A 27,027-nucleotide genomic window follows, 5' to 3' on the forward strand; every position below is an offset into this window, starting at 1 on the left:
ATGAATTAAGCCGCGATAGCATTAGCACTAGCGTCTTACCTCAGCCAAACCGTGATAGCATTAGCACTAGCGTCTTACCTCAGCCAAACCGATAAGCTACGCAGCAATAGCATTAGCACTAGCGTCTTACCCCAGCCAAAGCGATGAATTAAGCCGCGATAGCATTAGCACTAGTGTCTTACCTCAGCCAAACCGATGAGCTAAGCCGTGATAGCATTAGCACTAGCGTCTTACCTCAGCCAAACCGATGAGCTACGCAGCGATAGCATTAGCACTAGCGTCTTACCTCAGCCAAACTGATGAGCTACACAGCGATAGCATTAGCACTAGCGTCTTACCTCAGCCAAACTGATGAGCTACGCAGCGATAGCATTAGCACTAGCGTCTTACCTCAGCCAAACCGATGAGCTAAGCCTCCATAGCATTAGCACTAGCATCTTACCTCAAAATACTGAACTAAACACACCCGCCTTGATCCAGGGAAGTAAGTAAGTTTTAAAAAGCGCTCACTTTTCACTCTACTTCGTAATGAAAGCGTTTACAGAGGCCATTATGAGCATAGCGGCGCTGGCACGACTGTTTGTGCCTCTCTAGCATTAAACCCGTGAGTCTAGACAACTGGAACTGTGTTTATGGCGGAAACCGAAGGTGTTTTTGGACTTTCCTAAAAGTGCTTGAATTACTGTGATGTAGCACGTTTATTTTACAAGAGCTGTAAATATAACAACTTTAACCAAACCACAGAATTTGAGGTCACTGTGAAATTACTAAAGCCTATCAAATAAAACAAGAGCTCCCTGTTTCTTGTGTTTTTTTCACATTTACTAACTATAGGCTTCTTGGACAAATTCTGTAATTAAATCATAGTATTGGTATAGTTTACTACAATAAGAAGCATTTCATGTCTTAATTGTCTGGAAAATATGAGCTAAAGTGGCTCATCACTCAACGTTAAGCTTTGGTTTTTCCACAGCTATAATAACTAATAACTGGGCCTCTGATTAGAAGCTTGTCTTATTTGAGGGCAATGACATATTGACTGTATAAAACCAAACCAAACGCAGACCTAGCGCGAGGTGAAAAGTCCAACATTTGAAACATTTGATCAGATTATAATCAAAGCGGCCCATTACAGCATCGATACAGCATTTTCTATGTATCTAGCATTTGTTATCATAGATTTGATAATTATTTTTGTGATATGGCAAGGTTTTGTTGATTTAAATGATAAATAATTCTCTTTTTTTGTAAGTATGCAAGACAAGATGCCAAGAAGTTGTGTCATCTGTCAGCAATGAGTTAAACCCACAGTGATTACATTGACTCTTTCAATCAAGAGCTCCAACGTATCAAAGAATATACACTTATAACTCCATCTAAAAAACATGTGTGGAGTGAATCTAACCCTCTGAAGCGCCTTTTAATTAACAATTCACCATCATCTCAAAGACACGAGACACGCTTCTCAGAAAGACGTCTTTGTTCGGCCAGACAAAGACATTCGCCCTCTTTTCTGGCTTGATTGGGTTTGTTTTTTATTTGTTTCTTTGAGCGAGCTGACTTGGGTGGCCTTTCCAAAAATGTCATGTGATAATGCGTTGAAGATGTGTAACAAGGGGAATAACGTAACACGTGTTCCCGAATTGTGCGGCGCGGCGGATGACAATGACATCCGCTGAATCAAAGGCACATATGGCTGTTGAATGATGAAGATGAATTATTGTGAGCGGAGATGAGCGATATATATTGTCTACTGCTATGAACATAATGCAAAAATAAACTAACGATTGTTTTAAGATGTCGACTTTAACCAAAATAAAGGTTGAAATGTGCTGACTGAAGATTCTAGATAGAGAAAATGTACTAATAAAGTGTGTTATTGATGACATTTTAAAACTTTTTGGAAATTTTGTTTTTTTATGTCATTGTTTTTGTGATAAATTATCTTTCGGCATGAGATTTATGGTCTGTATTGTCTAGGCAACTATTACAATGATCAAATAATTATTCAGATATATGTTTGCAGCTCAACAAATTGAATATTGTGTTTATCCAATGTATTTTAATAACGTTTTCCGGACTTTAAATCGCACCTTTTTTCATAGTTTTGGCCGGGGTGTGACTTATACTTATATCTATACTTATATACTTATACTCCGGTATAAGTAAGTATGTGATATACAAATAATATGTGATATTATTTGTTATTTTCACCACATTTCATACTCCAGTGCAACTTATATATGTTTTTTTTCTCTATTATGCATTTTTTGGCCGGTGAGACTTATACTCCAGTGCGACTTATAGTCCGGAAAATATGGTAGATACATCAAAAGTTATATAAAATAGATTAAGAAAAGGGTACAAGGGGATAGTTTTAAGTTGTCAAAAAAGACAATTACTGAATGATATCGAAATATTCCCCCAAACATATCGACATATTGAATTTTGTCAATATTACCAACTCCTTATTAGTGATATAATGTAATGTAATGGGTCATTTTGTATTTCTCATTTGATTTATTTGTTTATTAGAGGTTTATATAGCGATTTATTCGATGTTTACCTGCTGTGACTTGCCAATAGACACAACAACATCAATTCCAATAGAATCTAAATGTGTTCTCATTTACGTTTGTGTCTTCTTTTTGTGTTTCTAAGGATGCAGCATGTGTTGGCAAGGACACTGGCCTTTACAAATGCCATGCAGAGTGGTCCCTTTAGTGTGTTTACAGGCTGCAAAGGAGGCAGTTTATTAGAAAGCTCGTAAGTTGTGCCAGGTAAGACTTTAAGAGCAGACCAGAGATACTCGAAGGCAGCTCTTCAAACTGTCACTGGATCCTAGACATAGTGGGTTTGAAAAAAAAGAACATTCTGAGGAGGAATTTGATGCTGTAAAATACGGTTTTCTGCCACAATGTGATAAGCAGATGTGTTACATAATCGCAGGGATCGTTTCCTCCACAAATAACTATATATCTTGTCCTCGTCTGCAAAAGTAACTGATAACCCTGTAGTTTAAATCTGCACAAACGGGATTCTTTTATTAGTTTGTATTTGTCTTTCTTTCTTTTCTCCTGAACTTTGAACAGAATCCCATTATTGAAACATAAATCGCAAATTCAATCGCAATAATATCGCAATAATATTACATTTTTACCCAAATTGTGCAGAGTAACTCGATCTCTTCAACTCAAACAGTTTTTTTGCATTGATTGAATTGGACTTTTAGCAGATTTTATTCTTGAGGTGATTAATTTGATTTAATATACTTAATTCTGTGACTGAAAGTTTCAAATTGACTGACAGTGCACTGGTTTGACAACAATAGAAGTACTTTAGTATTTGATGTAAGTTAGTGATTGTAGTAGTAGTAGTAGTGGAAGAAGGTGAATGTTGCCTATAATTGTCTTAATGTCTATAATAATCATACTAATTGTATTTTTGTCATATTTTGCTCATCGTAAACATCATCAGGACTACACAGACTCTAAAACACATGCGAGAACACCTTTTTATAACAAACAGAATGGAATTATTAAAGCAAAATGCCATAAACTGATAAAAAAATTCAGATTTTCATGAATAATAAACATTTATGAAAGTATTCTCCATCTCGAAGTCTTCAGGCAACCTTTTATTTGCTTGAAAATGTATTTTAATAGTCTCAATGTACAAAATAAATAATGTTTTGACTAGACAACTAATCAAAAAATGAATTGACTGCTAAAATAATCATTAGTTGCAGCACTAATCCTAAAAAAAGTATTTGTACATTACCTGGGAAGAGTTGGCTGGTGGGAGCGCTGATCTGTGCCTGCTTGCCCACTCTGTACGCGATGTCCGGTTTGGCCCCTCGCCTCATCCTGCAGAATCCTGGTGTCTTCTGCACGCCGTCCGGAGAGCTCTGGAAATCTAGCACCTTCAGCACGTCCACGGGTTCAGCTGTGGGACCAAACGAGACCAAACGGGGTCAGTGTCAAACGTCGAGATGTCAAAATGTCAACAAAATCTGCATATTCTTCATCTTCCAGCTGCTAAATCATCTATACAGTCATAAACCAAATGTATTTCCTGTACTTTTAAGCCTATATACCCTACTTTGGTAGTAACGACACTGGTTTATGACTCCCATTTGTGTTGCGCTGCAGCCTTGAGTCAATTACCTCAAAAACGGTGAACCCAGCGACCTTTTACATATGTTTTCTTTTTTAAGACAGATGTCCTTCCCGACGTCGTCCTTCACTGACATTAAATAACTTCAAAGAATATACGTCTTTAATGAAATTAGCAGTCTACAATGCTAGTCGTACTTTACGTGTTGGGACTTTTATCTTCCAAAGTAACTCCCCAAACTCCCTAAATTCCTTATGTACGCAGTTTTTCTATACAGTAGTGGAGCCTATACCGTATTTTCCGGACTATGAGTCGCACATTTTTTCATAGTTTTGGCCGGGGTGCGACTTATACTTATATTTATACTTATATACTTATACTCCGGAACGACTTATATGTGATAATATTTGTTATTTTCACCCTTGCAACTGCATTTCATACTCCAGTGCAACTTATACATGTTTTTTCTTCTCTATTATGCATTTTTTGGCTGGTGCGACTTATACTCCAGTGCGACTTATAGTCGAGAAAATACGGTATTTTAAGTGCTTTCAATTGCAAAAAAAACATAACATTGTACAGTCTGATTTTACTTCAATTGAAACATATGTAAAAATAGATACATAAATAAATCATAGATCGACTAAACATCCGCCGCGCTCGACTACGTGAGAATTGACGGATTTAACCGCGTATTTGGTCAAAACTGAGCTCGCTTACAAATTAATTTGTGTTAATTCATGGTTCATTTCTTCAGATCCATTTCACGAGTTAAGACGTTAACCGTGACAGCCATAAACGTAAAATATGTTGCCTTTTTGACGTGATTATCGTGACAAAAGCCACTGCACCGTGCGACCCCTTAAAGCTGGACACACGATCTCCCTTCAATCCCGCACTAACGACCGTAGACCTCGACGTGGCGTTACCCATGATTACAGCGCCGCCCACTAAACCAATACCATTTTACACCCGTCTCGTAAATGTCGCCGTAAAGCCCAATTTCTCTGGCCCGTGCGCGGGGCTCGTAAATCGGAGTAATTCCGAGCCCAGCACAGCGCCGTATCTGTGCAACGCCGAGGGAGAAATGTATTTATGATCTGGACGGTATTGTAAAAACACGCAGTAATTTTACGGCTCTCTGTAGGAGCGTTCGAGCAGTCAACAACCGGGGCTAATTGAGCGTGGCATTTTGATGATAAGTCAACATTTTGCGCCCAGGACACAGCGCCCGGACCGAAGCCAGCGTTGTCAGCCCGTTTGTGGGATACTTTGGCAGCGCTAGAGGCCGTTCGGGAGACGCGATCGCTCCTCGACGTCCCGGTTCTCCCAACAAGGGGCTACGGGACGGTGGATAGATCATGGCTGCTGATTACCGGACTTGCCAGAGCAATAACGCTCGTCTCGAAGGACCAGAGCACTCTACGTTTACAACAATTGTGTGCATTATTAGTCACAAATAAAGTTTTATATCACCACCTATTATTTCTCAGATGCAGATGGAGATTGTAAAGGTTAATGGTAGCTTCAACAACAGTTTCCTTTGTATAATCTTGTATATAAATGAATATTGAGTCATTACAGTGCAGTGTGAAGGGCGATCGGTGCTTGAGCGTGGAACATTTTTGTTCAGACAGAACAAGATGTACCACAAAAGGGACGTGGATTGAGTTAAACAGCAACACAGCGGATGCCGACGATGTACATCTCCTACTGTCTGTTCTGATGCAGGAGGCAACGTCCAGTTCTGAAACGATCCAATCACAATCACGGCCGCTAATGTGTAGCACGTGTCGTTTGAATACAGACGACAGCTCCTCTTGAATGTTGTACCGTTCAGGACAAAAGATCTAACTCCTTCTACCTCGGATTACAGGAACTATTCGCAGACCGTGAAAACTCACTCAATGTGTTTCTCAGTCGTCTGTCGTTGCTTTGACAAATGTGAATTGGATGGCACGGAATACTAATACCAAACAAGGAAATCTCGTAGCGATGGTACAACTGAAATACACACTGCAACTGAAACCTTTTTAATAAGCAATTAGTAATTAGTGCATTTGTGTAGTCTAAATTAATGTATACATGAAACGCCCTGATTTGCTTGCTACTCATCGTTCAGTTGCATTGCATTGCATGGCATGCCATGCATTGCATGCATGGCATTTTTCTCTCTTCACGTCCATACCTCTGTGTCAGGGAACAGTATGCGCTTTTTTTAAACTGTCTGTACTGTTTCTTTCCGTTGACATGTCTCCGAAATTGATTAAATTATATCGCGTATGAAATAGTCCAGCACGCACAAGTGAGTGTTTTGGAAAAAAGCTGAAATCTTGCGCCAAAAGGTCTTATCAGAGTCCCCCTATTGTTGATGTTAGAATGGACCTCTGCCAGTAGAAAACTCCAGTGGTTAGTTTGACCTCATGAAGTGCAATGAAAATGTAATTTATTGATCTTGTGTGATGTTATTATGGGCCAAGAATGTGTCGCAGCCGAGAGAGAGTTAAACTGTGGCGGCTTAATGTTCTCACATGTATGTCCTTGACCTTGAGATCACGGTATATGTAACGATAGCTTCAAGTTGTCCCCGAGCTGTCTCTAAAGCAAAATGGTCACTGCTGTTGCAATATAACCTCGCAGCAACGTTAAAATACAGTGTAATCGCCATATGTTTGAGCCGCTTTGAGCTAAGATACTGTTGTTGACTGTTTTAAGTCTCAAACGGCATCTAATTAGAATCAAAGCCTCTTAAATACTATTACAAGACACTGATAATGCATTTGTGCCAAGAGTTTGTCAAATTTACCTTGCTTTTAAAGGAGACATTCTGTGCGTTATCTGGTGTGTTTTTATAACATATGTATAAAGATCTTTTTTTTTTTCACTTTGTTCGATGCAAAAACGCAATATAGATTAAAAAAACGGCTTAATAATAGACATGGCTCCATTGACTTCCTGTTAAAACCTACTAAAGTCACATTTCACTTGTTTTTATTTTTTTAAAAATGGCTACTAAGCATAGTGTACTATCCAAGTTTTTCTTTTTTAAATAATTGCATGTAAAGGAAAGGTAGTGGGTGGGGCAAGGGTGCAGTATTACTTAAACATGCACGAATCAATCAAAAATACAACTTTGAGTGAGGTAATGATGACTCAACACTGATATGATATGGTTAAAAGCTCATTAAAGTTGTTTTTACATGATATAATCTCCTTTAACTATAAGCAAATCTAGTATGAGCCAAACCAGTATAGATTAGGGTCAGTTTTTCACTAAATAAGAAGCATTTTTACAATTTAATCTCGCTATCTGATGCAAATATTATTCTATGAAACTTAGCTATAACTTTGTAGTCTAATTATACAACATTATGCAAATTATTTCATGTTTGCGCTCAAATAATGCTAAAAACATAACAATTCATACATATTACCGCATGAATATTAATGTAAAATGACTATGTGAGCATCATTTATATCAGTGGACATATATCATGGATTTGCCACTTTGCCACACAAAAGAATGATACAACAAAGTAAATTTCAACACAAAAGCAGAGATGAAAAGACAGTGGACAATGGCATCCACTGCTTTGTGATTTCATGTCATTCACAGCGTCTCACGAGCCTTCTATACGGCTGTAAACTCCCCATATTAAAACACTGCTGCTCATTATGGCGCTCCATGTAGCAATAGTCACCAATGAACAATGGTCATATGAAACGTCCCGGATCCAGAAGGGGCCAAGAACAATTTCTACCGAATTTGTTAAGAAAGAGCCATTGTACATCTCCAAACGGCTTTAGAATACGAAACAGACAGACCTCCCTGACCACTCCGAATCAGGAAGTGTCCTCTTCAGAGGCCCAGTGATGACCCTCGCGAGTGGGTTTTGGCCGTGTGGGGGAAAAAGAAAACGATAAAGAAGAGACCGACCCCCGTTTGAGTCCTCCCTCCAAGGAAACAATTAGATTCATGTGTTTGATAGCCGTCTGGGAAATGTGTCTTTTGTTTTCGAGAGAACGGTAAAGACCACTGGAGCGTGACGCACCAGCTTACTGGCAATAATGTCGAGAAATGCGCTGTATGCCTATGAAATCTTTGCAGTGGAGCGTCCGTGCGACATTTAATCAGCTTATGAGGGAGAGTGCGAACGCCTCCGAACGGGAACCATTCATTTCAATGTTGATGTCAACAACTAGAAGAGCAAATGTTTACTTTTGCGAGTTTAAAGTGTGCCAAATATGAAGACACGGAGAAGAATCGAATGGTCCAACGCCCCAATGTGTGTCACATCCTACTGCAACACTCGCTGTTTAGCATCAATAGACGCTCCGTTTACTTTTCTGACGTAATGCTATGTCTACAAGGTCCAGTAAGGCTAAATCATGACTCAGTTTGTATATGTTGTGCTTGATACACCAAATACACCAGGAAATGCCTTAAAAGAGGGAAAAATATGTGTTTCATTTAGCGACCATGGCCCCCACTATGACATCTATCACCTGTATAGATAACCCTGTCATAGCCTTATTCATATTTGCACTTTATTTCCAACATTTAATTACATTTTACAGTATGTGTTTAGCTCTATATTTTAGTATTTAGCTATATTGCTATTCAATTTTCCAAGTTTTTTGTTTTGTGACTCAAGGAAATGTGTCTAATTCCCTTAAACAAAACCGTTAGCCGTCGGTAGCTAGCTTGTCAGACAATACCGCCTCACGTTTTCATTTCAATGAGGATAATTTCAAATGACCATCAATGGCACAGTGACCGCAGTATGAGAAACACGGACGTTTTGCTGATAATAAAATGAGAAAAATTCCCCAACATAAATAAAAGAAGAACTACCATGTGTAAATAAAGCTCCTTTGCTGAGAATAAAACGGGACTGAAACTTCAAGGCACTACAAATGATCGTTACTGTCTTAAAAACGGTTTGCAGTGGTACAAACTTCCTTATTTTTCATTGTATTGAGTTTATAAGTGCGTTTCACAACTTTCAGAAACACAGAGCAGAGTTTTGCTAACACGGTAAAGCTAACAACAACTAGCGTGCTAACAGCGCACTTCCTGCTTCGTGGACGATAAAAAACTTTCTACATTTATATTCAGACGGCACACTGCTGTCTCATTTTGACCAAGATTATCATAGGTTAATTGATAATCGTGATTATTCAGGTCACAATATAATCATAAGGACCAGAAAATAATAATCGTGACAATTTTAGAGGCAAAATAAACTCTTTTTGTTCAATCTATTGTCTACAAAACAGATCTAAATGTAACTAACTTTGTCAAATCTGGCTGTTTTTGTCAAATTTAACTTTATTTTGTCTTTCAGAAAGTTTAATTTCGTAAAGCCGGTCACAAACTTTAGGAATAGTGACATGTTAGACAATAAGAATGGGAAAAAAACAAAGATTTCACAATTCAAAAATAGTGATGTTTTTGTCTCACAACAATCATAACACTAAAGTTTGATATGGTGAAGTCCCTATGGGCGAAACACATTGTACTTTATTACACAAACAGAAATCAGGTACAACCCCTTTAAACACATGTCATCTATAATGTAATGTATAATCAAATTAAAGCAAACGTGTCTTTAACAGCGTCTGCCCTGAAGGAGCCTGGCATTAGCTACTGTACCATTAAAATGCACTGTATTTGTTTTAATCATGTGACACGTGAAGCCGGGAAGTGCTGATTGTGCACTTCCTGTTCGTTTCCATATGGGTGGGGCTTGGGGCACCGCATGTTGAATCCATTATAGTCCTGGCACCACTCCTATAATCCCACACACACACACCCCCCCCAACTAAAACATACAGAGACGAGCCCCCCCGTCCATCCCTGCAGTCTCTCCTCTTGTGACCAGAATGGAAAAAAAAAACTAAAAAAATCTGCCGGAGAATCAAAGCAGAGATCACAAAGATGGGTGTGATTTGCTTTTGTGGAAAATACTTGAGTAGATTTGGCAGATGAGAGCGTGACAATGAATGCGACTGTTCAACGTCAACATTAGCGAGTGATGAAATGAGTTGCGAGACAAACAAAAAGCAACAAAAAACACAGCTTAATATGAGTTGATAACAGTACAATAAGGTTCACGGGGTCTTCACGGTTTAGTACGTTTCAAGATTCTTATTGTCAGACCTGTATTTCTGTGTCATAACAGCAGAGTGAAGCTGTAAAGGTATGAAACAAAAATGCAAACCCTAAAGTTATCTTAACATTTAATCATGTAAAACCCAATTAAAGTTATAGAAATGCTCTATGAAGATTGTTCTACCGTATTTTCTGGAGTATAAGTCGCACTGGAGTATAAGTCGCACCAGCCAAAGAATGCATAATAGAGAGGGAAAAAATATAAGTCGCACTGGAGTATGAAATGCAGTTGCAAGTGTGAAAATAACAATAATATCACATATAAGTCGCTCCAGAGTATAAGTATATAAGTATAAATATAAGTATAAGTTGCACCCCGGCCAAAACTATGAAAAAAGGTGCAACTTATAGTCTGGAAAATACAGTATATTGACAATTACATTTTCTCTCAAACAGGTTCATGTTCGTAATTGAGTTAGACAAACATCTCTTATAATAATAATAAAATAAAATGATATATTAAACTGATATGGCACAAATTGTACTGCAGACTGCAATCTGTACTTAAGAATTTATCTGTTTCCTTTTTGAATCACTTTAACTTTGTGGCATTTTTCTTTAGATTATCTTAACACATGGTTTTGAGTATAATGATGTAATATTACCATAACATAACATATATTTTGGAGTTTGAGTTTTAAATGTGTTTGCATTTTACTTTTTCAGTGCCGTAAAGGACATTTTTCCCCCAAAGTTTGAACCTGCCGAGTGACGTGGACAAATGGTATATACAGTACTTTAATACGCCAGTGGTGGAGTATTATAATATTATAGTATTTAACTTTTCCCTCTGATAGACACAAACAAATGGCATTAACATATGGAGCGCAACACACAAGACTGTAACCCAAACTCCGCAGTGAAACCTTGACCTCTTTCAAAGATTTCCAGGCTTTGCCACAGACCTTCCCCCACCACGGTCTGACCAAAGAGAAGGAAATAGTGTCAAATATTGTTCCAAGTCCACTTTTTTAACGCCCCACACAAATGCCTCATAAAACGGAAAACAGTCTGCGGGCTCTTCTTGAATATCGAGCTACTGGTTCTTGAAAAAAATAGAAAAGAAGAGAAAAAGAAGACAAGTTTTCACCAAAGGTCTCTTTGTGAGTTGGAGAATGCCTCTGCATTACTGCATACCTCACAGCCTCATATATTCCAGATGTGCTGAATTGGCCTCTCTCTCTCTCTCCTCCCTCTCTCACCCTTTTCCCTTCACTTTTCTTAAAAAAACCTGCCATATCCCAAAGCAATTTAAAGATGCCAGCTTCTTAGAGGAGCCCGTGCCAGCCTGCGATGCCCAAATCACATCCTGCGCAACCGAGGAAGAAGAAAAATACTGTCGTGCCTGAAAGTTGAGTATTTTTCAACGATAAGGATGGAAAAAACCGCGAGAGTCTAAAAAGCGGCGTCTGAACGTTGTGCTGGTCTGGTGAGGAGTGTAATTTGTCAGAGCTGTGATATACTGCTCGCCATGTTAACAAGCTCCTGACATGACACTTCCCCCTCGAGGAGAAACCATAAGACCGGCACCGACACGACAGACCTGCGCTAAAGCTATTGCGGGGGCTTCGCCGGGCGACGCCAACGCATTTAACCGACATTTTAAAGGGCGTAAAGAGAAGATGCAAGCGAGAACTGCGTTATGAGTCAATACCGTAAAGCTTTTTTAAGCAGTAGGTTCGAATACTTTAAACTTGACTCAACTTTTAACAGATTTTAACCTTATTATAATTGATTTTCTTTCCCATTTTTACTCACTCAACGTCTTATTTACAGTGATTTGTGTAATATTTATTCTCCTACAATGAAAACGCCACTGTTTCGACAATATTCTCACCAATCTCTGATGCTACCGGAACTCAGAAGACTCGTTTTAGATCTATATTGCGGTTTAAATTGGTCAAAATATGATCTACATTACTCCACAATAATGATCCACAGGTGTCCTAGAGAATAACTAGCACAATGCACTAGGAAAAAGCTCAAAGTGAATGACTTTTTTCTCTCAAACTCAGCAGTATAATAGCTAAGTACTTGCAGAAGCAGCTTTAATTGAAGGAGCAGTATAATAGTAAATAGCTGCTGATGTAGTTATATCACAGTAGAAGAAGAAGTGGCTGCAATGAGTGAAGAAAAAGTTGCGTATCTGTTGTATCTGTTTAATTCTTCACTCGTCCAGGTGGAAAAGAAGGTTGAATTCTGTCAACTGGACAAACAGAACTGCATCACGACTGAAGAAACTGGTTGGAACCTTAACACTCAACCTTATTTTTCCATAACAGCAGTGGTACAAGCTTCAGTGTCAATATAGTACTCCATAGTAGTAGTAGTAGTAGTAGTAGTCACAGTCGTCATCGTCGTAGCAGTACTAGAAGCGTTAGTATTGATCATTTGTTGCTGCAGATGTATCGGAGAACTTGCCACCAGAACCTACTTTTACACAATTATGCCGTGGCTGTCCATTTACTGCAGTTCTGCCTTCTTAAATATCGTCGATTAACCCCCGTGGCGAAGCACAATCAAGACTGTGGGCTTGTGTGGTCAGTCTGTGGGATCGCGGGATTTGAGTCTTGGGTCTGTCGGGCGTTTTCGTGTCAATGCCATCGACCGTGAATCCGGCGACGTGGGCCACAATGACTGTATTCTGGAAGCCTGTAAACGTTTGTGCACGCATCCAGCAATTACGGTTGGCCTAAATATCAGGGAGCGAGGGCAGTGATGGGCGGGGAGGCGGGCGGAGAGGCGGGCGGGGAGGCGGGCGGGGAGGTGGGCGGAGAGGCGGGCGGAGAGGCGGGCAGAGGACCAACGCCGGTGAAGCATATGTGGAGTTTTGGAGAAGAAACTGTGGGGATTTGAGCTAGTCTGAAGAAGGTAATGCTATGGTCTGTGCAACATGTATAAATAAAGGAACGGGGCAAAAAGGGGTCAAAAGTTTAGGGTTTAACTTGAGGAAATTGTCACAAAGCTAAATATACTTTATAGGAGTTTCCAAGAGATCAGGAAGTGTACATTATTATTGCTAAAGGAGCTTCTGACTCACAGCTAAACGGTTTTTCGCTCCAGTCTTTAAGTATCCCGCTCAAATACATGCAATTGGGGAACTGAATTACTACATGTATTGGACATAGATTAACAAAGTACTCCAGATTGTCTTTGCCAGTCCACTGGACCTCAGAACTACGTATTTGGGCCTCCAAACTCCTGCCATGGAGCATACTTTGGAAGGCAGGGAAGAAGGTCATTACGAAGAACAGGTTGATGGGAATTGAACCAAATAATTAAGGACTGGACCAAAATCATGACTGATATTGGCAAAATGGAAAAAAAAAGATTTGAAAATGTACTTATTACACAGACTTTTGACCAAATGTCTTGTATCTTTCTGACCTGTTTAGTTGCTCTCTGTCTCATATTCTGTGTTTTATATGTTGTTATATATAAATACACAGACACACAGTATTGCAAAGTGCTTTACAGAAGCGGAAACGATGCATTAAAATACCAATAACAATCATGAATTTACTTTATAAGAGAAAACTCAGATACAGCTAAACAGAACTGTTTTTAGCCTAAATTTGAACATTGCCAGAGTCTCACTATTTCAACTTGTATTTAACCTTTTCTCTACAATCATAGCACTGTTGAAAACTGGACAGATTTAAAAAAAAATCATATTCAAGCAGCAGAATTTGAGCTATTGGTTAAAAAAATGCCTTTGAATTACTTGAATGGACAGAGACTAAACAATCTTTTACACAGCAGAATGTCAATAACAAGTGTATTGAAGTTCATGCAGTAAATACACACAAAGCCAGTGCTGCTTCACGACAACCACATCTCACGCCAAAAGATTATGAGAGCTAGTTTTGGAAGATGCCTGGCCATCTCGCCCTCAGACGTGCCCGGCAGCTCGGATCAACCCCGTGCCCTTTCTGCTGTTGCATAATTGTGATCTTCAGTCAAACGCCTCAGCTGCGGCGCACACAAAGACCAGCGGGTTTATAGACAGTCTGAGAGGAGCACTTAATGTGACCCGCATATGTGTTTTTAAAGCACTCCACTTTTTCTTTTTTCTCTTTTTCCATCGACGCCTCTTGAAGCGAGAGCCCAGATAATGTGGAAAAATTGCGATCGTCTCAGAGCAGAAATTCACTCCCAAAAATCAACAGTGCAAATCGTTTCTAACAGTACGATTGAAGTAGAGCAAGCATAGTTTACTCTTATTCTACTGCAAACTGTGTGCATTTAGTCCGATCAAACCAACAAATACAGAGATAAAGTGTTAAAAGTGCAGGTTGATTCAGCAAAAGCACGACAGCCATCTTGAATCTGGTACTAATTATCTGGCTTTATCTTTCCATGTGCATTCTGATTGGCTCACAGCCCTCTGACGTATATAATCCCAAATCTAATTACACCATGGGTCGTTTTCTCTGCCCAAAAGGAGGAGGATCCAAAGAAAGGTAAGGTGTCGTCCATCTTGGATCTCCTCCCATTCCCATTCTGGTCTGGTCTTTCCCACAGCTTAATTGGCTAACAGCCCAGTGATGCACAAACCATGGCTAATTTTAACTTTCTTGCCACCCACTTTGACGCCCGCTGCTGACTGTACAAAAGGATAAAGTGTATTCAGTACCATATTTAACAGAGAAAGTTACCTGTACTTTAATTGAAGTTATTTAATGTATTCAGCCGTCTGGTATGGCACATTAAGCATCATATTACAACATTTAAAGTGTAGTCTTATGTTCTATATCCTACTTCACATTACAAACATTACTCTATTTGATACTACGTATAGTATATCACTTCTTTTTGGTAGTAATATAACTTTCAAAACAAAATATAAGTAGTTAATTTACGATTACAGGTGGTCTTATACTCATTCTGGTGCAATTTTGTCATATTTTTCTTTTTTTAGTATTGATACTTGCTCAAATGAGTATTAGTTTCATTACTAGTATTAGTATTGATTAGTATCTTATTTGTGATACTTTTGTCAACACTTTATCCAATACAAATGGCTTGAATGAAAGGATTAGACACTTTTTGTGCCTCTAAATTGCCGAACCACAACTGTAATTGCAGCCTGTCCATTCCATCTGCTTCTATACACAGTAGCCTATATGGCAAACTGCTGTTGGCATGAATTCTCTCGATCTTGCCACTTTTTTTTCTTATTTCTTCCAAAATATGACTTACTTCTGCTTTAATCACTGTCATTTCACTGCAGGGGCCATTAATCAAGCACACACTGTGGTGGGCTGCAGTTATACTATAGTATGAGAGTGTGTAAAAACCTTTCCCTGCTGCCAATCACTTTCCAACACAGCTGCCAAGTCCAGGCACACAAAAGACATTTATACTATAGGCCAACGGAGAAATAATACGGGTTTGAATGACTGAATATGAGCGCAATTTCACCCCTTTTATGTACATTTTATGAAGTAATATTCTTGTCATGACACATTAGGCCACTTTATATCTCATTCACCACATTTTCAGACTTTTTTATGAGTCTGAGACAAAATTAAGATGTGGCAGGGAGTTTTTTTTTTAACTTAAGAACTTCTCAAGAATAATCAAAAACTCATCCTTGAACTCACTTCTTAACGTCTTGTCAATGCTGAAAATCGATGATTACCATAAAAAGATTACCATTTCATATTTGGTACTTACTATAGATCACTAAGTATTGGTAAAACAGCCATTTAAGCCCGCCTAAAGGCCCAAGAAGCATCAGAATATCCCACTTTTCCCTCTCAGTGGTTTGATTCCACTGGGCTGGCGTGCGTAAAGTGTGATCCATCATTACGCACGGAAAGAAAAGCCTCACTCCAAACTCTTTAAAGCTACATTTCAGCCATCCTAGCGTTACCAGCTGACACGAGAGCGCGGGAGGCACACTTTTATTTATTGATTCCACGTGTAAGTAGCTGTAACTGCTGCAACTGCTGCAACTGCTGCAACTGACGCTATTTGGAGCGGCGCGGCGGTCGGTCATTACGCACCACTTTTGCACAGACAGTGACTCAAACCACGCACGACTTCATTTTGGCTCTTTGCATTCCCTTATTTCCACATTTAAAGATTCATTTTAAGCTCTGTGTCAGTCCTAACGCCACCAGTTAATAACACAATGCCAAGAAAGTGCACAATTTGTCGCGCAAGTGAGTAATGCGGGTCAAGAGCGCACTGGGCATTTAAATCAGTCATTACGCATCACTTCAATACAATAAATATGGGATGAACCATGACTTATTTTGGGATATGAACTAAAAACCTGCTGCTGCTGCTGCTGCTTGGACAGTATTCCCTTGCTCACCTGCGCGGACGGTGGCGGTTTGTACAAGCAAAACGAGCGTGACGACAGCGGCCAGAGTCGAGTCCCATAGCCTCCTTTTCGTTCTCCACCTGAGCCACCTCTGCGTCTCCATGGTGAGAGATGTCCCGCGGACGCACAGCCAAAACGCGCGGAGGGGTTCTCAAACAAAGCGCGGTCCCGTCTATTACAATCCACAGGTCACACACAAAAAAAGCAGCAGCGCGTCCTCTAAAGAGCCATGTGCGCGCGCGGGGCTTTGACTGGGGCTGATGCGACTGATCCACGGGTCCGGTAGATCCTCTGCCCCCTTCAGACGGATGCCAGAGGGTTCCGTGGAGGGAAGGGAAGGGAAGGGAAGGGGAGAAAGAAAGAAAAAAAGAGAAAGAACACGCACCCGCCACACCGACAGGGAGAGGCTGGGGCTGAACCTGAACCACCGCGCGCGGACTGACGCCGGGGAACCGCGGCATCATCATCACATCACCGCCGCCCCGCCCCCCCGCCCCGCACAGCCCCGCGCGCGCGTGAGAGAGGAGAGAGGACGGGATTCAGGAGCGGAGCATCACCGCGGGACCGCAGCCGGCAGCATCCAGGGGACGGGACGGGATGGGACGGGACGGGACGGGACGCGCTTTGGGTTCAGGATGTTTTAGAAGTGTAGCCACGTGTCAAGAAGATGTCCAGACCGGTTCAATGTGCAGATTATAGCTCAACTTGATGTCAAAGTAATGCCAGACGTCCGGGATGGGGACGAAAAAGTGACTGGGTTGAATTGGGTTGAAATATGATGATGATGAAGTGGATTGTACAATTATCAGATCCAAAAAGTACACACAATGTCAAATATATCATCCAATACAGTGAAAGAGCCCAACTTTTCTTCTTTTTGCCAAAGAACGCTTTGTCTCACACTCCAAGAACCCTCTGAATACACCTTTTTACCAGAGGCTATAGTCAAAATTACTTTAGTTTCTTTTTGTAAGAATTTAGAGGTCCAAAACAACTTCCAAAACATTATGGAACATGTAAAGTTGACTGCAATAAACGTATAGAATGAAAAATATATATAGATATAGTCTGAAACCATTCGCTGGCACCTCTGGTTGAGAAACCCTGCATCGACATTATTCATACAAGCCATGGTCGCTTTATATTACTTTATATATTCCCTCTGTAACTTTTAATAACAGCTGACATTATAATGCTCTAATAATATTACGTTTCCTGCTGCTTATTTAATCCCATTTCTTTCATTTTTATCAGACAATAATCTTAATTCTTACAGTTCTGCTACATTCCTTCTAATAAAGTAAAACCATACAAGACAAATATTTCCAACCGCAGTCCCGCCCCTCTGATTGAACAGTGGGAAGTCCCTTGTGCATCTCTGGTTGTGATTGGTCATCCTCGTCAGCCTGCAGACGTCCCGGCTCCGCCCACACTGCTCCCTCATTAGTCAGGCACGTACGCCAACTGACCAATCATCTGGAGCTGTGAGGAAAGCTGAGGAGGAGAATGCTCCAGCAGAAATCACCTGGGGAAATGGGGAATGTGCTGAATCATCAAAAGTCAATATTCCCTTGAGTTTCCTTTTAGTGGCCATGGATTCCTCCCGTGAGCCACAGGCGGGGGAGAAGTGTCTCTACTCCGAGCTCCAACCTAATACAGCGTGTCCTTTGGAAATAACACGTGCATTCTTTGCTTTATAGGCTTTGTAGACAAAATATTGAAACTTTTTGTTCCCAGTCGTTTGTGAGCTTCAACTTTAAACATTAATGGACGTTGGAACATGAGAAATTCCCTCCAGAACATTTATTAGTGTAGTCGTTATTTGTCAGAGATCATGTACAAACGCATTAATCTTGCAAACGAGAAGATGATAAGCACCAGATTTAGCTACCGCTACTTTCAATCTGCAGTCCCCGAGCAGCCACACACTATGAATACAAAGTAGGCAAGGCAAGGCAAGTTTATTTGTAGAGCACATTTCATACACAAGGCAATTCAAAGTGCTTCACAGCAGGAAAAATGCATTCAAATCACAAAAGAAATTACAGAAACAGAAATACAATAAAATTAACTAAATTAAAAATTATCAATCCAACTGATTTTCTAAACTAATAAAATCACAAACAAAAGAGAAGAGTGCAAAGATAAAAATCCTTTCAGTCATATGCGCAGTTAAACAAAACAGTTTTTAGCTTAGATTTGAACATTGTCAGAGTAGAAGCCTGTCTCACATCTTCAGGAAGACTGTTCCAGATTTTAGCTGCATAAAACTGAAACGCAGATTCCCCATGTTTAGTCCTGACTCTGGCACCAGCAGGAGGCCGGTCCCTGAGGTCCTCAGAGTCCGAGATGGTTCATATGGCACTAACATGTCCGAGATGTACTTTGGTGCTAGGCCATGGAGAGACTTGTACACAAGCAGAGCTGCTTTAAAGTATATTCTCTGAGCCACAGGGAGCCAGTGCAGAGACTTGAGAACAGGACTAATGTGATCATACTTCCTGGTTCTAGTCAGGACCCGAGCAGCAGCGTTCTGGATGTACTGCAGCTGTTTTACAGCTCGTTTGGAGAGGGCAGTGAGCAGGCCGTTACAGTAGTCTAATCTACTGGAGACAAACGCATGGATAAGTCTCTCTAAATTTCAAATCGGTTTTGACAGTATATTTTTGATTTTGGCAATGTTTTTTAGATGGTAAAAAGCTGCTGATGTTATTGATTTGACGTGGCTATTAAAGTTCAAGTCTGAGTCCATTATTACCCCCAGTTTTCTAATTTGGTTTGTAGGTTTTAGAGCGAGACTCTGGAGGTGACCGCTAACACTTTCTCTTTGTTTCTGTGGGCCAAAAACGATTATTTCAGTCTTGTCTGAGTTCAGCTGGAGAAAGTTGTTTTGCATCCACAAACTGATCTGTTGGATGCAGTGACAGAGTGAATCTACTGGTCCATAGTCACCTGCCGATAGTGAAACATAGATCTGAGTGTCGTCTGCATAATTGTGATAGGACACATTTTCACTGCGTATCAACTGACCTAACGGCAGCATGTAGAGGTTGAACAGAAGGGGACCCAGGACTGACCCTTACATTACACTTACTACTGATCTTATTAACATCAGCCTAGTATAACATGCAGTACAATTCACTAGTTTAACGTTTATTAGAGCATTAGTTCATTAAAAAAAGTTTTCTCATATTTCTGTAAACAATTTTTTTTTATGTTGATGCTGATAAATGTGATGTAATAAAATATTTTAATCAATCAATAAAAAAACACAATTCGTACAAGTACAATTTAAAGTGCTTTACAGCGTTAAAAAGACATCAAAACAAAACAAAACAAAACACAATGAATTAATAAAAACACATTAACATGGTATTTGAAACATTAAAGATCAGGTACAAGTATTTCAGTCATAGGCTAAACAAAACAGTCTTTAGCTTGGATTTAAACACAGCCCGGGTGTTTAAATCTATTATTGTCATATTTAATCGTTTATATATCGGTGCCTCATTCCGATAATGTTAAAAGACAGTTGTGTGAGAAACTCTTTGACTCCGTGCACACGTCTTTCCACAGCTACTTCCCTCAGACGTGTCATAATCAGGATCGGTGGGTCCTCGGCTCGTCTCCATCAATATTACTTATAATTGCCTCCTGCCTGCGAAGCCCGAGAAGGCGAAACGCTGCGCAGTGTAACGGCTCGTACCAAAGCCCCAGTGGCCAAAGTCAAATGTGTTCCAGACTCCAGGAGTTTCCTTTTCCTCGTGCCGTTCTTGGATGTTTTTGGACGCGCGCTGCTCAAGGGCTGGGAGTAATTAAAGGTTTCGGGAGACGACTGGACCGAAGCGCGGAGGCACAGGTGGAAGTCATGTGGGCGTTCTCCCTGTGAGGCCAGTCGAGGGCCTCTTCTGGGGGGAAATGCGGGATAAGGTTTAAAAAGTTGAGATGCATGAAATAAAATCTGCCGTATAAGTCGCTCTGGAGTATAAGCCAAAAAAAAAAAGCATAATGGAGAAGAAAAAACATATATAAGTCGCACTGGAGTATGAGTCGCATTTTTTGGGGAAATGTATTCCAAGACCAAGAACAGACAACAACATGACGTATGCTAACGCTAACACCTTCAGCTACATGACGTATGCTAACGCTAACACCTTCAGCTACATGACGTATGCTAACGCTAACACCTTCAGCTACATGACGTATGCTAACGCTAACACCTTCAGCTACATGACGTATGCTAACGCTTAACACCTTCAGCTACATGAGGGACAGACAGAACTGTGGTAAGTGTCTGGTATGTTAACGTAACATATGAAGTTATTCAGATAACTATAGCATAAAGAACATGCTAACAAGTTTACCAAAGCATCAGTTTTACCCCAAATCACTAAATCCATTGAATTCTTCTTCCTCTGTGTCACTTCTAAACAACTCCACAAACTCCAGAGGAAGTGCAGATTCTTCTTCTGCGACGCTTAGAGCGCCCTCTTGTGGTTGTTATGGGAACGAAAAATATCACATATGAGTCGCTTCGGAGTGTAAGTCGCACCAAAACTCTGTAAAAAGGTGCAACTTATAGTTTGGAAAATACGGTACGTAGGTTTATAAGGTGCTATAGTAAAGTCCCTCATTTGGAGTCACAAACCTGAAGACCGACCTGTTTAGAACTGCTTTTAATCCTTATCACAATTATATTGATTTAATTGCTTGCTTTTTTTGTCTATTTTATTATTATTGTTCTGTGTTTTTGAGTGTCCTGAAAAAGCTTTTTTTTCTTTTCAAAGAATAAACACAACACAAAACAACAGAACTTGACCAGAGAGGGAAGATAAAACACAAATAAACATCAACTGAACATCAAAGAAACAACATCATGGCAAATGAAAATAACCAATTGGTCCAGAGTCCTTCCAAATTTCCACATTTACGATGTCAGTCCAGTCCGTAGTCGTTGGTGATGTTTGTGTCGGCCTTTTCTTTGTGATGGCCTTTTTTCCAGCCGGCGATAGCATGTTAGAAAAATAGAATAGAAAAGATATGTATTAGTAAAACAGTTGAAATAACCAGTTATTTTGTCCTCATCTGGTCTTCTTCGCCATCTTTGGTCTTTTTCGGTGGTGAGGTCGAAAAAGGGGTCAGCGAGTGCAGTCGCCGCAGGTTCAGACCCTCCACCGGCCTCAACCTAAAGAACAACATTGACCAGCGTTGTCACGGTGATGGATGCTCGGCTTTCTGTAAATCCTCGTGCACATCAAACGCTTTCCACCCGGTCACGGAACGAAGACGAACCAACTACTTTTACGGGGTTTGTTTGTTGAGTCGGGACCAAATAAATACAACGTGTCGCGCCGTGACAAACCGGGACCTGAACCGGCGATGTGTGAGCGGGAGGAGGCCATTTTGGAAAATAATCAGAATTGCGGAGTTTAAAACACATTGTTGATTCTAATGGCTAATTTAGCACTGATGATAAAAGCTCAAAAGAACCTGAAACGTAGCGAGAGAGATTCTGTAAAAGGTTAGGGACTGAAAAGAAAAGCATGCCAAAGAATGGTAAATGAAGATCTAGAAGAAAAACTGTTTAGATTATATATTTATTAGAGGTGGAGGCTGACTAAATGAAGCATTAAAGGTGCAGAACATAACTATTCTGGTCCCTGCTTTACTCCTAACTTCAGCCTTAGCCTTAGCCTTAGCCTTAGCCTTAACCATAACTTTAACTTTAACTTTAACCTTAAACTCAACCTCAACCTCATCTCTTGCTGTACAGGCGCTCAGTTCTTCCACAGAGTCGACCTGTAACTCCGCCTGGCGATGTCACCTGCTTGTTTCCATGGATACAAATACGTTTAGTGCCATACTGTGCGTCGTAAGCAGAGGAATAATACCTCCATGTTGGGCGACCTCCTGTCCCACAGCCACCGTCCATCGTTCCGCTTGTTATAGACAATGTCCCGCTCTTTCCTCGCTGCTACGGGATATTTTATGTATTTTTTTAATGAATGAAAAAAGAATAAACATAGAACAGAACACAACACGACCAGAGTGCGAAAAACAAACAGAGAACACAAGTTGACGTCAGTGAAAAGAAATGAAATCACGGCACGTTTGAATAAAGATTGGAGTCTCAGTTGGTGCAAAGTCTGTCAAAATTGTCCATTGTCTGTTGTTATGTCAGCCGCCAAAAGCCTGTTCCAAAGGTATCCATGTATTGTGTCCATGGCAGGAGTTTTGAGGCCCAAATAATCTCATCCGTGTGTGTCCTGCCTTTTCTTTCTGAGTCGAACTGAATTACATGAACTATTCCCATGTTTTTAGAGGGATATTGACGTCGGAACTCATACAGTTTTAAAGCAGTCTCTGTCCACACCCCTTAATGCAGGCATGTCCAAACTAAGGCCCGGGGGTCAAATGCGGCCCTCAGACCAATTTTTGTCGGCCCTCCGGCTTCCTCCGAGAGATTGAAGCATTTCGATGTTTTACCAACATAATATTAATGTTCCAAGTCTTATTAAAGGTGTGGAGGTGCATCAAAACTATGTCAAATGCAAAAAATCGACATTTTCTGTTTTTTTGTGGCCCTCTGCTCCGTATAAGTTTCAAAATGCGGCCCTCGGTGAAAAAAGTTTGGACACCCCTGCCTTAATGTATCACGTCCGTACGATAACCCTTCACACTGCGCAACTTGTCCCGTGTATACCGTGTGTTCCGGACTATAAGTTGCACTTTTTTCATAATTTTGTCCGGGTTGCGACTTATTCTTATACTTATATACTTATACTCCAGAGCGACTTATATGTGATATTATTTGCTATTTTCACACTTGCATCTGCATTTCATACTCCAGTGCGACTTATATATGTTTTTTTATTCTTTATTATGCATTTTTTGGCTGGTGCGACTTATACTCCAGTGCGACTTATAGTCCGGAAAATACGATACTATGAGGCGAGAGTGCCGAAACTACTGTAGTTAACCAAAGCGTGGAATTCGGCGGAACGTTGCAAATGAAAACGTAGCAGTGTCATTTGCAGCCACCTCAGAACTCAAGAGTCTTTACGTGTTCAATAAAAGCTTTTGTGAGAGAAAATTGATCCTTGACTCGTTGAAAACTTTGCGAACAACATTTTCTTTTATCACATGCGGTGTTTGGTTGTTGCGTTCCGCCCGCCGTAATACAATATTGTTTTCATGCCGTAATCATGATGAAACCCAGAGCCACGGTAACACATGCTGCAACAGTGGACTGGTGTGTTTAGGTGGCAGCTACTGTTTCCAAATATTTAACTCCACTTGTCCAGCTTGAGTCGCGTTTTGAAGTAGTTCTACTCCACACATTTTGAGAATGTAACCGACACACTCTAGTGTTGTAGATGAATGATAATAACAACGCATTCACCACTTATACAGCACTTTTCATGCATTATTCAGTCACTCCGCATGTTACAGTTGATGGAAACAGAAAGTTGTGTAGCGTAGTGAGTTCACAAACATCAGGCCGAGACCCCCAGAATAACCGTCAAACCGCCTCGGGACCCCTGCAGCGAAATGAAGTCGATGTCTGTGCTCATTTATTTTAATTTATTGTGTTATCTGACCCAGTTTCACTACAACTGAAAGAGAGATTACTTACAGTGTCATAAGTCTAACATTACCTCATGAAATCATCACCTTGGAAACCAATAGCGTTTATTATCTATAGAATGTATCATCTATAAAACTTCAAAATTCACGATGTCCATCCACCATGTCCCAAATCTAGCACAGTTTGAGATGTCACTGGTTTGCCTGGAATGTTCCGCGGTGTGGCATTTCACTGGTATCTGTCTAGTATCTCCATGGAGACAAGCGGCTGATGCCAACAGGTGAGGTTACAGGTCAGATCTGTGGATCCCAGATTGCATGTTTAGGTATTTATTAGCATTATAAATAGAATTGAATATGGCCTAAAGTCATATTGAGGAACTTTTCATGTGAACGATCCTCTTCTGACGCTGATAGTTTTAAAGTGCCCCCTACAGGTCGGACGACTCATTGCACTGAAATGCAGTTAAGATAAATATATTTCGCATAAAAAACCTCATCTAATGTATTTTATTTGGCGAATAAAGTGTGAGTGAAATAAGTGAGAGCAACTTGTCAAAAAAGTAATTTCTTTGTGTAAATTATGCTTAAACTTTGACTGGAACGAATGTCCCTAGTGTGATGTCACTTCCTGTCATTGTCTACAGGTTTTTCAAAGTTTTCTCCACAAATACCTGCTCAATTTGTGTACAACTATATATTTTTTTAATGTACAACAGGTATAAATACGCCAAATAAAGTCAAAATTAGAAAATCACAAGTCTTTACTAAAAACACCCCTCTTTGTTCTGCCTTTCAAGACGTGCTGAGCGAGATATTGTGCTTTTATAACACGATGTGTTTTCTTATTGAATATTTCACATACAATTTGTCGTTTTATCATCGTTCACAGAAATATCATGTTTTTCTACATCTGTACAGCACTTTGTCCAGCGGTGACTGTATTTTAAATGTGCTTTATAGATAAACCTTGACCACGAACTTCATAAAATCAAGGTAACAAGAAAATGGCACCTTTAAATACAAACATTGAACACATCGTCGGTTTAAAAACTGATGATTTTGTGGAAGTTCCTACACTGCAAAACATGCCCTCCTTTCACCCGCGGCTTGTCGTTCGGTGGCAGACGACCGCTGTGTTTCTTTCGCTTGTTTCATGTTGTTTGGCAGATCCATCCACATGTTCTTTCCTCCAGCATCTGACTCCGGTCCCAAAAAGCCAGCGCCCTCCACATGTAAAACAATCCTCTTTGTCTTTTATCCAAAAAACTCCACGGCAGAAGTTACAGTTCCTCGTCCAGAGTCGCAAGCTACAATTTGCAGCAGGGCTTTTCTGACTTCACATTTAGCCTTTTAGCTTTGTAGTTGTGAAGCATATGATTTCGACTGCATTCGCTGCCAATACGTACCGGCATGACATTGTATAATTATTCTATATTAAGTCTGGATTTCATGCTCGGAGCAGCTATAAAAACAGAAACGTCTCGACTGCGTTTGCCCCGAAGGTTCGTTCTGTCCCTAAGTGGATTTTAATCACACTGTACCAAAGTCTGGGAAAGTGTTTGAACTTTTTCGATGTAAGTTACACCGGGCGGTCGAGGGGGAAAAGGTCCTAAAGACGACTAAAGATGAGAGAGAAGATCATCCTCAATAACTGAATGTCAAATAAACTCTCATGTTCTCTACAGTCATTACTACTGGTCTTCTCAACACAGGATCAAATATAACAAATACAATCCGCTGTGTTGAAGGTCTATCGTCACGGAGACAAGCAGGTGATACCGACAGATCAGGTTACAGGTCTGGTCTATGAAGCGGCGACCTCGCTTGTATGTGTTTTTTTTTCAGTAAAAACACTTCTAATTGAATAAATGGTGGATAGATACGTGTAATGATAAACTGAGGAACATTCAGGGCAAACCAAGGACATATCTCCATGGAGATGAGCAGGTGATACCGCCAGATCAGGTTACAGATCAGATCTATGGAGTGGCGACCTCACTTGTATGTTTTATTTTGCAGTAAAAGCACTTCTTATTGAATAAATGCTGGATAGATACGTGTAATGACAAACTGAGGAACATTCAGGGCAAACCAAGGACATATCTTACGTCATAAGGCGCTGGTACAGCTGGCAGCCCGGTGTAAACGCTCTCTCTTTTTTCTCACACTTATTGTGCTTCATCTCCTATTTTTGGAAATATAGTTAGTATATTTTTTCTATTTTACTGTACGATAGGGACACGCGCTGGAATCGTTTTTAATTCAATTCCACACACATAATGAAATAAATGTGTGGTGCACCTATAATTCCAGTACAAGGCAATAGCTTATCAAACAAATCAACCTTTATCGTTGCAATTAAGAGGATCTAACGACATGTTAAGACGGCGTGGATGAGGTGAGTGAGCCTGAGCTCCACGCGGCTCTTTGGGCTCAGACACATTCCTCTGGTGCTGCGGTCGTCCCGTCTACTCCTCGGCCTCCGTGCCGCCCGTAGAGCTGTAATTTTACTGAAGGGGGTAGTTAACGCGGAGGGGGAGCACGTGTGATGTGGGAGGGCATCTGGGTTCAGGCGGACGGCCTTAAACTCGCCCGCGATTGATGCTTCGCGACGCAACCCCGCGACCTTCACACACCTGTTGCGGTTTAGGCGAGCTGGCCTCAGAAAGGGCCGTGCTGTGGTTGAAGTATTCCCCAGGACGCATCAAAGTAACTTCAGAGCAAAAGATGTGTATTTCCTACGTCTACATTAGGGAATATGACAGTTTTGAACACATTTTTTAGTGGCTGCGCTGGGGGTTTTTAGTCACGG

At 40.5% G+C, this 27,027-nt stretch overlaps 1 protein-coding gene across 1 annotated transcript in view; it reads right to left on the minus strand.

Moving 5' to 3' along the window:
- LOC140356026 (collagen alpha-1(XI) chain-like) overlaps positions 1-16,772 on the minus strand; it is a 196,153-nt gene extending 179,381 nt beyond the window's left edge. The window contains exons 1-2 of the mRNA XM_072440716.1: positions 16,617-16,772; positions 3,781-3,945 (exon numbers count right to left, since the gene is read on the minus strand). Of these exons, the coding sequence (XP_072296817.1) occupies positions 3,781-3,945; positions 16,617-16,728 (277 nt within the window). The 5' untranslated portion in view covers positions 16,729-16,772. The remainder of the gene's footprint in view (positions 1-3,780; positions 3,946-16,616) is intronic.
- Between the last annotated feature and the right edge of the window lie 10,255 nt (positions 16,773-27,027).

Source organism: Eucyclogobius newberryi, unplaced genomic scaffold (assembly GCF_026437365.1).
Source record: "Eucyclogobius newberryi isolate DKJ021-1_F unplaced genomic scaffold, fEucNew1.0.hap1 SCAF_12, whole genome shotgun sequence".
In the NCBI taxonomy this organism is placed as follows: Eukaryota; Metazoa; Chordata; class Actinopteri; order Gobiiformes; family Gobiidae; genus Eucyclogobius; species Eucyclogobius newberryi.